The 12,785-nt window shown below is 37.0% G+C and overlaps 1 protein-coding gene across 1 annotated transcript in view; it reads left to right on the forward strand.

The window, feature by feature from the left end:
• LOC140722239 (butyrophilin subfamily 3 member A2-like) overlaps positions 1-12,785 on the forward strand; it is a 61,735-nt gene that overhangs the window by 29,033 nt on the left and 19,917 nt on the right. The window contains exon 4 of the mRNA XM_073037028.1: positions 4,318-4,596. Coding sequence (XP_072893129.1) covers positions 4,318-4,596 — 279 coding nt within the window. The remainder of the gene's footprint in view (positions 1-4,317; positions 4,597-12,785) is intronic.

Genomic DNA, 12,785 nt, shown 5'->3' on the forward strand with positions numbered 1-12,785 from the left:
GCTTATTAAGACGTGAGGCGTCCCTCTTCTTAATGCTTCCTCCCCAACATGCCACCACAAAGAAGAGGGCGCTCTCCACAACTGACCTATAGAACATCTTCAGCATCTCACTACAGACATTGAATGACGCCAACCTTCTAAGGAAGTACAGTCGACTCTGTGCCTTCCTGCACAAGGCATCTGTGTTGGCAGTCCAGTCTAGCTTCTCGTCTAACTGTACTCACAGATACTTGTAGGTCTTAACCTGCTCCACACATTCTCCATTAATGATCACTGGCTCCATATGAGGCCTAGATCTCCTAAAGTCCACCACCATCTCCTTGGTCTTGGTGATATTGAGACACAGGTAGTTTGAGTTGCACCATATCACAAAGTCCTGTATCAGTTTCCTATACTCCTCCTCCTGTCCATTCCTGACACACCCCACTATGGCCGTGTCATCAGCGAACTTCTGCACATGGCAGGACTCCGAGTTATATTGGAAGTCTGATGTGTACAGGGTGAACAGGACCGGAGAGAGTACTGTTCCCTGCGGTGCTCCTGTGCTGCTGACCACCGTGTCAGACCTACAGTCTCCCAACCGCACATACTGAGGTCTATCTGTCAAGTAGTCCACTATCCAATCCACCATGTGAGAGTCTACTCCCATCTCCGTTAGTTTGTGCCTTAAGATCATGGGCTGGATGGTGTTAAAGGCTATGAAGCCACGAAAAAAAAGAAAGGTGACATGATCTTCAAACCCCAAATCCCCCCTCCCACACAAAAGAAGCAAACAGGAACAGAATAAGCACATTAACCTCCAAATCCCTCCTCCCACACAATAAAGAACAAAATGGGAACAGGCACTTCAACCCCAAAATCCCCCTCCCTGCAAATAACATGAGCAAGATCAGGCAAAAAACACAGAATATTAAAAAGCTATAGGAATGAAAAAAGAATTCTAGTCCAAGTCCACATCCAAAACACAGAAAACTTGGGTAACACTCTCCAGGCAAAGTGACAGGCCTTTCCCTCTCTGGCAGCGAGTGATTAAAAGATAGGCAGCCAGTGCTCACCCTCAACATTCACCTCAATCTTAATCACAGGGATCAACCCACCATGAGAAGCCGTTCAGTTTCCTTACTGAAGCCCATGTAGTCAACATCCACTGCTCCCATTATAAATCACCTTCTTCACCACCTGAAAAATCTCAATGAGGTTTGCAAGACATGTTCTGCTCCACACAAAGCCATCCAGATGCGAGCAAATCCAGTCCCAGAGAATACTCTCCAATAGCTTCTTCATTACTGGTGTAAAATCCATTGGCTATCATGGATTCGTTCTTGAACTATGGAACAGCATTCACTATCTCCAATTCTCCAGCATTCCACCATTATCCTCTGTCTTCCGTGGGCAAGACAGAGCAAGGAGTTTTGTCAAAATGCCAGGAATCCCAGAAAATCTCAGAAATTTCCTCTCTTGCCTCTCTCAGTTACTGGTGGTGATGAATCAGCATATGGAGGGAAATTGAAAATTAGGCTGAGTGGTGTCATAGCAACAACCTCCATACAACCTCTCACTCAATGTCAGCAAGACCAAGGAACTGATTGTAGACTTCAGAAGAGGGAAAGCAGAGGTCCATGAGCCAGTCCTCATTGGTGGATCAGAGGTGAGAGGGTTAGCAACTTTAAATTCCGGGTTGTTACTATTCCAGAGGACCTGTCCTGGACCCAGCAAGCAAATTTATTTGTGAAGAAAGCACGGCAGGGCCTTTACTTCCTTAGGAGCCTGCAGCGATTCAGCATGACATCAGAATCAGGTTTATTATCACCGGCATGTGACATGAAATTTGTTAACTGAGCAGCAGCAGTTCAATGCAATACATAATCTAGCAGAGAGAGAGAAAAAAATAAATAAAATAAAACATAATAATAAATAAACAAGTAAATCAATTACGTATGTTGAATAGAATACATCGAAAATTTTAACAGAAGTCTATAGTTGTGTGGCAGAAAGTGTATTGACTGGCAGCAACATGACCTGATGTGGGAACACCAATACCTTTGAACAGAAAATCCTGCAAAAGGTAGTGGATTTGGCACAGTGTATCATGGGAACGCCCTCCTAACCATTGAGCACATCTACATGAAACACCTTCATATAACAGCAGCATCCGTCATCAGAGATCCTCATCGCCCAGGCTATGCTCTTTTCTCATTGCTGCCATCAGGTTGAAGGTACAAGAGCCTCAGGACACACACCACCAGGTTCAAGAAAAGTTACGAGCCCTCAATTATCAGAGTCTTGAACAAAAGGGGATAACTACACTCACTTGCCCATCCATTGAGATGTTCCCACAACCAATAATCTTTCTTTCGATTGCTTTTGTTATTTCATATTATTTATTGCTATTTATATAATTTTGCATTTGCACATTTTGTTGTCTTCTGCACTCTACTGGATCTTTCATTGATCCTGTTACAGTTACAGTTCTGCAGGTTTGCTGAGTATGTCTGAAGGAAAATAAATCTCAGGGCCTATATACGTACTCTGATAATAAAATTTACTTTGTATAGATCAGAAACAGAATCAGGTTTATTATTATCGGCAGGTGTTGTTAAATTTGTTAACTTAGCAACAGCGTTCAATGCAATACATAATCCAGAAGAAGAGCAAAGAGAATCAATCAATTACAATATACCGTATGTATATTGAATAGATGAAAATCATGCAAAAAACAGAAATAATATATAATATATATTCAAAAAGTGAGCTAGTATTCATGGTTTCAATGTACAGTTAGGAAGCGAATGGCAGAGAGGAAGAAGCTGTTCCTGAATTGCTGAGTGTGTGTCTTCAGGTTTCTGTACCTCCTATCTGATGGTAACAGTGAGAAAAGGGCCGGTCCTGGGTGCTGGGGGTCCTTAACGATGGGCGATGCCTTTCTGAGACACCGTTCCTTGAAGATGTCCTTCCTGGGTACTTTGTGGACTCGTACCCAAGATGGAGCCAACTAAATTTACAATCTTCTGCAGTTTCTTTCAGTCTTCTCAGTAACCCCCCACCCCCCATACCAGACAGTGATGCAGCCTGTCAGAATGCTCTCCACGGTACGTCTACAGAAGTTTTTGAGTGGTTTTTTTTGACATACCAAATCTCTTCAAACTCCTAATGACGTATAGTCGCTGTCTTGCCTTCTTTATAACTGCATCGATATGTTGGGACAAGGTTAGATCCTCAGATATCTTGACACTCAGGAACTTGAAACTGCTCACTCTCTATACTTCTGATCCCTCTGTGAGGATTGGTATGTGTTCCTTCATCTTACCCTTCCTGAAGTCCACAATCAGCTCTTTTTTCTTTCTGACGTTGAGTGCAAGGTTGTTGCTGTGACACCACTCCACTAGTTGACACATCTCACTCCTGTACGCCCTTTCATCTCCATCGGAGATTCTACCAACAATGGTTGTATCATCAGCAAATTTATAGACGGTATTTGAGCTATGCCTAGCCACACAGTCATGGGTATAGAGAGAGCAGAGCAGTGGGCTAAGCACACACCCCTGAGGTACACCAGTGGTGATCATCAGCGAGAATGAGATATTATCACTAATCCACACAGATTGTGGTCTTCCGGTTAGGAAGCTGAGGATCCAATTGCAGAGGGAGGTACAGAGGCCCAGGTTCTGTAACTTCTCATTCAGGATTGTGGAAATGATGGTGTTGAATACTGAGCTATAGTCGATAAACAGCATCGTGACATAGGTGTTTGTACTGTCCAGGTGGTCTTAGGCCGTGTGAAGAGCCATTGAGATTGCATCTGCTGTTGACTTATTGTGGCGATAGATCCCACAGGCCCTGGGGATTTATCCACTTTATTTCTCTTTGAAAGACCCAAAACCACCTTCTTCTTTATTTCAAAATGTCCTGGCATAGTAGGATTTCACAGAGTGATTTCACTATCTTCCATTATCTAATCCTCAGTGAACAACTTTTGTTACCCTTTTGCTTTTAACATATGTAAAAAATGCCTTGGTATTTTCTTTAATCATAATTGCCAATGGCATTTCTGTCCACTTTTTACACTCCTTATTCCTTGCTTGTGTTCTTTCTGGCGTACTTTATATTCCTGAAACTTCCTGTCTGAATTCAGCCTCCAAATATTTAACGTCTTTCATCAGGCAGCATCTGTGGAGAGAAAAACAGTGAATGTCTCAAGTTGATGAACTAGGAAAGGTTAGAAATCAATAAACGTGATTGCAAGCAGCTTTAATACATGCGTTATGATGTTGAATTTTTCCTAATGACTATTATTTCTCCATCTGTCATTAACTACAGGTTCAGGGAGTAAACCTCGGATTCAGATGACGGGATACCATGGAGTGGGAATCCAGCTTGTGTGTAAATCCAGTGGATGGTATCCTGAGCCAGAGATCCAGTGGATCGGTGGGGATGGAAATGCATTAACAGAGGCTGAGACAAAGTACCACAGAGAATCGGGTCTTGTAAATGTTGAGAGCAGTGTTGGAGTAACGAGGCAATCGTCAGGCAAACTGAAGTGCATTATCAGGAGCGAACGTTTGAAAATAGAACATACGGCAATTATTACAATATCAGGTTTGTAAATTATGATGTTTGATCATTGAAGGAGAAAGGTGATCTAATTTCTACTGAAAACCTAACTACCAAAGAATAGTTTGTCTCCATAATGTCTTTGCCAAAATCTTATACCTGTTGAAGACTGTCACTTGTATTTAAACTTAAGTCTACTGTTAGTGACAATTTTGCTGTTTGTGCATCTTTTAAATCTGGCACACCATTAAAGGCCAATTGAATCCACAACTTGTCCATTTAGGTTGGACATCAACACAGATAATTTCAATCCTTTGATACTCAGGTGAAACATAAATTCCATCTGAGTGGATACAACTTGGAACATTTTCAAAAACATTAGCATTACAAAACATTTCCCAAAGCATTAGCATCTGCTGTATTGATCTATTGACATTGCTATGCCCAAGATGAAAGTTCTGTTGATGTTGCAGCTATGGTCCGATTTAAAGAAAATCTATAAAAATAATCATCCAGATTACTACTGAAAACTTCTATAAGTTGGTCCAGGCTAATACAATCAGAGTGGAATTCCTGGCTAAATGATCAGTGTGGGAAAACCCCTCATAATTTTGTATACCTCTGTGAAATCTCCCCTCAATCGTCTACATTCCAGTGAATAAAGCTCAAAGCAATTCAATCTCGCCCCATAACACACAGGCTTAGGTTTCGGTAAATTCCTTGTAAATTTTCTCTGCACTTTTTCAATCTGATTTACATCTTTCCCGCAGGTAGGTGATCAAAACCGGACACAATACTTCAACTTAGGCTGCACAAACATCTTAGTCAATTTGTACCTAACTTCCCACTCTTGCACTCAATACATTGATGTATGAAGGCCAATATGCCAAAAAGTTTTCTTTATGACCCTTATCTTTTCAAAAAAAAAAAATTTCTTTATTTGAAATACCACTTTCAAAGAATTATGGACTATATTCCCAGATCCCTCTGTTCTACTACACTCCTCAGTGCCCTACCACTCACCGTGTAAGACCAACCCTGGTTGGTTCTACTGAACTGCAACACCTCACACTTGTCTGTATTAAACTGCATCTGCCATTTTTCCAGGTCTTCCAGATCTACTGTAAGCTCTGATCATCTTCATAACTGTTCAGTAACCCCTAATCCTGATGCCATCCCTAAATTTGATGATGTAGTTTACCACATTATCATCCAGTTTGTTGATATGAATGACAAACGACAATGTACCCAGAACTGATCCCTGTGGCAGACCACTAGTAACAGGCCCCTAGTCAGAGAGGCAGCCATCTACAATCCTCTCTGGCTTCAAACGAGAAATCAAAGTCTCTTGCAATCTTGAAAGCCAAGCGACTGAGCCTTCTTCACCAAACTATCATGCACTACCTCCTCAAAGGCCTTGCTGTAGTGTATGTAGACAACATCCACTGTCTTGCCTTCATCAACTTTCTTTGTAATTTCCTCAAAATCTCTGTAAGATAGGTTAGACAAATTTATCACACACAAAGCTGTATTAGCTATCCTGAATCAGTCACTGTCTATCTAAATACTTTTATATCTGGTCCCTTAGAACTCTTCCCAAAAACTTTCCAGTACTGACGTCAGGCTCATATGCCGATAATTTCCTGGCTTATTCTTAAACAGCAGAACAAAATTAGCTGTCCTCCAATCCTCTGGCACCTCACCTGTGGCTAAAGATGTTTAAAATATCACTGCTGGGGTCCCTGTAATTTCTGCATTAGCCTCCCACAGGGTCTGAGAGAACATCTTGTCAGATCCTGTGATTTATCCTCCCTAATTTGCCTCAAGACAACAAACACCTCCTCCTCTGTAATCTTTATCAGGTCCATTAACTCACTACTGCACAGCCTCACATCAATAGATCCTCTCTCTCTCTCTCTCTCTCTCTCGTAAATACTGATGCAAAAATCCATTTAAGATCTCCTAAATTTCTGTCAACTCCGTGCATGGATACCACTCTGATCTTCCACATGTCTTCTTTCAGCCCTCCTGATATTCTTCTGCATTTCTTTCACTCCTCGAGTACCTCATTTGTTCCTGCCTGCCTATACCTGTTATGTACCTCCTTTTCCTTCATTAGGACCACAATATCTCTTAAAAATAATGCTCCCTAAACCTATTATCCCTGCCTCTTATTCTGACAGGAACATACAATCTCTGTACTCTCAAAGTTTCCCTTTTGAAAGCCTCTCACTTAACAAGAATACCATTACAAGAAACACTCTGTCATAATCTACACTTGCCAGATCGTATTTGATACCATCAAAATTGGCCTTTCTCCTATTTGGACCAGACCTTTCTATAATTACTTTGAGACTAATGGCATTATCATCACTATATGCAAAATGTTCCCCAACAGAAACTTCTGTCACCTGCCCTGTCTCATTCCCGAATAGCAGATCAAGTGTCACACACTCTCTCTTTTGGACTTCCACGTAGTGATTAAAGAAACTTTCTTTTTTTTTTTAAACTTTTTTTATTGTTTTCAAATAGTTACAGAATAAATGTGTATGAAAAAAAAATGTGTTACCCAGCCCCCCTCCCCTTAACCCCTCCCCCCTAACATCCCTATTAAAAAAAAATAAGAAAGAAAAAAAAAAGGAATGCCTGGATATTGGAGGGTCCCCACATGCTCCATGGAGTTCGTAATAACTTTAGTATATATATTTATTTCTTTCCCCAAGTAACCAATTATTTCATCTTCGGAGCAGCTATATATTTAATCCTGTCTTTTGTAAATACGGCTGCCAAATTTTCAAAAATGTTTCATATTTATCTCTTAAATTATAAGTAATCTTTTCAAGTGGAATACAGCCATAAATTTTGTTCTTCCAACGATCTATACTTAGATATGTATCCGATTTCCAAGTCACTGCAATAGCTTTTTTGGCTACTGCCAATGCAATTTTTATAAATTCTTTCTGATATTTATTCAATTTGGATATCGGTTTTATCCCTTCAATATTACCTAGTAAAAGTAATATTGGGTTGTGTGGAAGTTGTATTCCAATAATTTGTTCCAGTAAAACTCTTAAATTTGTCCAAAAAGGTTGAATTTTAGAGCAAGACCAAGTAGAATGTAAAAAAGTACCAATTTCTTGGTTACATCGGAAACACTGATCAGATAAATTTGGGTTTAATTAATTTATTTTTTGTGGTGTAATATATAGTTGATGTAAAAAATTGTATTGCACTAATCTTAATCGAACGTTTATTGTATTTGTCATACTCTCAAGACATAGTCTTGACCAGTTTTTTTCTTCAATTTTGATATTCAAATCACTTTCCCATTTTTGTCTTGACTTATGGACTCCTTGTTTAATTGCCTGTTTTTGAATCAAATTATACATACAAGAGATAAATTTTTTAATCTTTCCTTTTTGAATTAAAGTTTCTATTTCATTGGGTTTCGGTAGTAACATTGTTTGACCTAACTTTTCTCTTAAATAAGCCCTTAGTTGAAAGTAACAAAAAAGAGTGTTGTTTGATACTTTATATTTATTCTTTAATTGATCAAATGACATTAATATACCTCCTTCAAAACAATCTCCTATATATCTAATCCCTTTTTGAAACCAATTATATAAAAGTTGATTATCCATTGTAAAAGGAATAAGTCTATTTTGAATTAAAGATCTCTTTGCTGATAAGGATTTCTTTGTCTCATCGTCAACATTTATCTTATTCCATAAATCAATCAAATGTTTTAATATAGGAGATTCTTTCTTTTCCCGTATCCATTTAGATTCCCATTTATATATAAAGTCTTCTGGTATGTTTTCTCCTATTTTATCTAGTTCTATTCTGATCCATGCCGGTTTGTCTTTCTCAAAAAAAGATGCAATAAATCTAAGTTGATTTGCTTTATAATAATTCTTAAAATTTGGAAGTTGTAACCCTCCTAGCTCAAATTTCCATGTCAATTTTTCCAACGATATTCTTGACATCTTACCTTTCCAAAGAAACTTCCTCACATATTTATTCAGCTCTTGAAAAAACTTCTGGGGTAATTGTATTGGTAGTGATTGAAATAAGTATTGTAATCTAGGGAATATATTCATTTTTATAGTATTTACTCTACCTACTAATGTTATTGGTAATACCATCCATTTATCAAGATCTTCTTGAATTTTTTTCAATAGTGGTAAATAATTTAATTTGTATATGTTCTTTATATCATTATCAACTCTTATACCTAAATATTTTATACCATTTGCCGGCCATCTAAATTGGGTTATTGATCGACATTGATTATAGTCTCCTTTAGTAAGAGGGAAAATTTCACTTTTATCCCAATTTATTTTGTAACCTGATACTTTCCCATATTCTTCTAATCTATAGGATAATTTACGCAACGATTGCAATGGGTTTGTTAGATAAAGCAGAACATCATCAGCAAATAAGTTAATCTTGTATTCTTCCTGGTTAAATCTAAAACCCTTAATATCTGGGTCCATTCTAATCAATTCAGCTAATGGCTCTATTGCCAACACAAATAAAGCAGGTGATAATGGACAACCTTGTCTAGTTGACCTTGTTAACTGAAATGGTGTTGAAATTTGACCACTTGTCACTACTTTAGCTTTGGGATTAGTATTTAAGGTTTTAATCCATTTTATAAAAGATACTCCTAATCCGTATTTTTCCAATACCTTAAATAAAAAATCCCACTCCAATCTATCAAATGCTTTTTCTGCATCTAAAGCAACTGCCACGCTCATTTCCTCCCTCTTCTGTGCTAAATGAATTATACTAAATAAGCGAGTTACATTATCTGCTGATTGTCTATTTTTAATAAATCCTGTTTGATCCATATGTACTAATTTTGGTAAGCATTTAGATAATCTATTAGATAAGATTTTTGCTATTATTTTATAATCAGTATTTAATAAAGAAATCGGTCTATATGATGATGGCTTTAAAGGATCTCTATCTTTTTTGGCAATACTATTAAAATGGCTGTCGAAAAAGATTCTGGAAGTTTATGCGTTCTTTCCGCTTGGTGTATTAACTCCATAAGAGGAGGAATTAATAAATCTTTAAACTTTTTATAGAATTCAGGCGGAAAGCCATCTTCTCCTGGAGATTTATTACTTTGAAGTGATCCTAGGGCTTCTTCGACCTCTTTCAATGTAAAAGGCATATCTAATCCCTTCTGTTCTTCCGTATTTAATTTTGGAAGAGTTATTTGTGATAGAAACCTTTCTATCTTAACATTGTCATTTTGTGATTCTGATTTGTACAACTCAGAGTAAAAATTCTTAAAAGCTTCATTAATTTCTGAAGGTTTATAAGTTATTTACTCTTGTTCGAATTGCATTTATTGTTTCAGAAGTCTGATCTGTTTTTAGCTGCCATGCAAGAACTTTATGTGATCTTTCACCTAGTTCATAATATCTTTGTTTAGTTCTCATAATTGCTTTTTCTGTTCGATATGTTTGGAGCGTATTATATTGTAACTTCTTGTTAATAAGTTGTCTTCATTTTTCTTCTGTCATATTTCTTTGGGATTCTTTTTCTAATTTTGTAATCTCTTTTTCCAATTGATCTATTTCTATCATATATTCCTTCTTAATTTTAGAAGTATAACTTATTATCTGACCTCTCAAGTATGCCTTCATTGCTTCCCACACTATAAATTTATCATCAACTGAATGTGAATTTATATCTAAATAGAACTGAATCTGTTTTTTCATAAAATCACAAAAGTCTTGACGTTTTAATAATATTGAATTAAATCTCCACCTATAAACTGATTCCTCTTTATCTATCATTATCATTGTCATTATTAAAGGAGAATGATCTGACAATATTCTTGCTTTATATTCCACATTTTTCACTCTATCTTGAATATTCGTTGATAATAGGAAAAAATCTATCCTTGAATATGTTTGATGTCTATTTGAATAAAATGAATAATCTCTTTCTTTTGGATTAATTCTTCTCCATATATCAATCAGATTTAAGTCTTTCATCAATGATAGAGTTAATTTTACTGCTTTTGATTTTGTAACAACCTTTGTTGATCTATCTAAAACTGGATCTAGACAAAAATTAAAATCTCCACCTATTAATATTTTATCATGTGCGTTAGCCAAATTCAAAAAGACCTCCTGTATGAATTTTACATCATTTTCATTTGGTGCATAAATGTTCATAAGGGTCCATAGTTCTGAAAAAATTTGACAGTGTATAATTAGATATCTCCCCGCCGAATCAATTAATACGTTTTGTATTTTAATTGGTAGATTTTTGTTAACCAAAATTGCAACTCCTCTCACCTTTGAATTAAATGAAGCTGCAATAACATTTCCAACCCAGTCTCTTTTTAATTTCTGATGTTCTATGTCTGTTAAATGAGTTTCTTGTAAAAAAAGCTATATCTGTTTTCATTTTTTTAATATATGTTAAAATTCGTTTTCTTTTTACTGGCCCATTAAGCCCATTAACATTAAAACTTTAAAAATTTAGTAGATTAGTCATTATTTTTTTTTATTATTTTACTCCAATCTATAATAATACCTAATCTTTCAACTTTCGTGGTATCCTGGGAAATCTTTATAAAAATCTCCATGTTGCTATGTGTGTCCCCACCAATCATCCAGGCAAAAAGATAGAAGAAAATTAAAATATAAAGAAAAAAACAAAATACCCCCCTACTAATGTTGTGGAAAAAAAACACAACATTACCCCCCTCTGCTGTACAGGTCATGGCAACCGCCATGATTACACACGTGAATCCCGCAGTAACCGATCCACAGCCTCCCAGCCCCCCCGCAACACAAGAAAGTATATGTATAAGAAGAGAAAAAAAAATACTATTCTCATTTAGTATTTCTAAAATTTTGCTTTTCTCTTCTATAATATCCATAAATGTCCATCACTTCTGTTCGTTGGGTCTATCTTCATCTTTAATCCATTACATTTGGAAGCCTCTATGTGTAATTAGCGAATAGATGGAAGTTCTTGTACAAACTCCTCTGCTTTTCGATAATCGGGAAAAAAAAATTTTCCCTCCTCCAAAAAAATTATCAGTGTTGCTGGATGACGCATTGTAAATTTATAACCCTTTTCCCATAAGGCTTTTTTCACTGGGTTAAATTCCTTCTTTCTCTTCAACAGGTTGTAACTTATATCAGGATAAAAAAGAACTGGTTTCCCTGCTATCATCAATGGCCCGTTTCTATTTTTGGCACTTTGGGCAGCGGCCTTCAGGATCTTTTCTTTGTCTTGGTATCGTAAGCATTTTATCAAAATTGATCGTGGGTTTTGATCAGCTCGAGGTCTTGACCTTAAGGATCTATGAGCCCTTTCGATCTCAATTGGAATTTCTCCTTCCATTTCCAATTTTTCAGGGATCCATTTTTGAAAAAAATTTATTGGATCTTCTCCTTCTATATCTTCTTTAAGTCCAACAATTTTAATATTATTTCGTCTACTGAAATTTTCAAGCTTATCAATTTTTTCCATAAATTGTTTTCTTTCTGATGCCCAAGCAGCATTTTCATTTTCTATTTTGTCCATTCTTTCAACCATGTCCTCCGTTGTAGTTTCGAAGTCCGTAATTCTTTTTTCCATTTTTTCCTGTCTCTTTGTCATTTTATCAAGCATAATCTCCATTTTGGTCATTTTTTTTCGAGTATTTTTTGATTATTTTTAATTACTTTTAATGTGTCTAATTTGCGCATTATTTGCCTGAAAGTCTTTTCTATATTTCTAGAAGGACTTTTAACTCCTTCTTCATCTGATCCTTCTGAGACACTTGACTCTCCCTCCGATTCGCTATCACTTTCAGTTGCAGTGGTAGCTGGGCTTTGTAGTTTTTGTTGCTCCCGTTTGCGCATGCTCCGTCCTTCGCGTTTGCGCAATTCACGATGGCCTTTCCCTTTAGGAATGGCCAATGTTGCCGCAGTCTCCTGTTCCGTATCGCCGGTGGTATAATGTACCTGAGACCGCAGTTCCTCGGTAGACGTGGGCCTTGTTCTTGTTCCAACTTGCGTAATCTTCCCGGTATTAGTTTTCTTCATCTTCCTTCTTTGAGGCATAGCTTGACACAATCCGGAGTAGTTTATAAGTAACTTTTAGAAGGTACTGACTAACTTTTCTTCATTTAGACATTAATTTATTAACTTTTTACGGGAGAGCTGGGTTCCAGCGTCTCGATCCTACGTCATCACGTGACGTCCCCTAAAGAA

This window comes from Hemitrygon akajei, chromosome 2 (assembly GCF_048418815.1).
Source record: "Hemitrygon akajei chromosome 2, sHemAka1.3, whole genome shotgun sequence".
NCBI classification, from domain to species: domain Eukaryota; kingdom Metazoa; phylum Chordata; class Chondrichthyes; order Myliobatiformes; family Dasyatidae; genus Hemitrygon; species Hemitrygon akajei.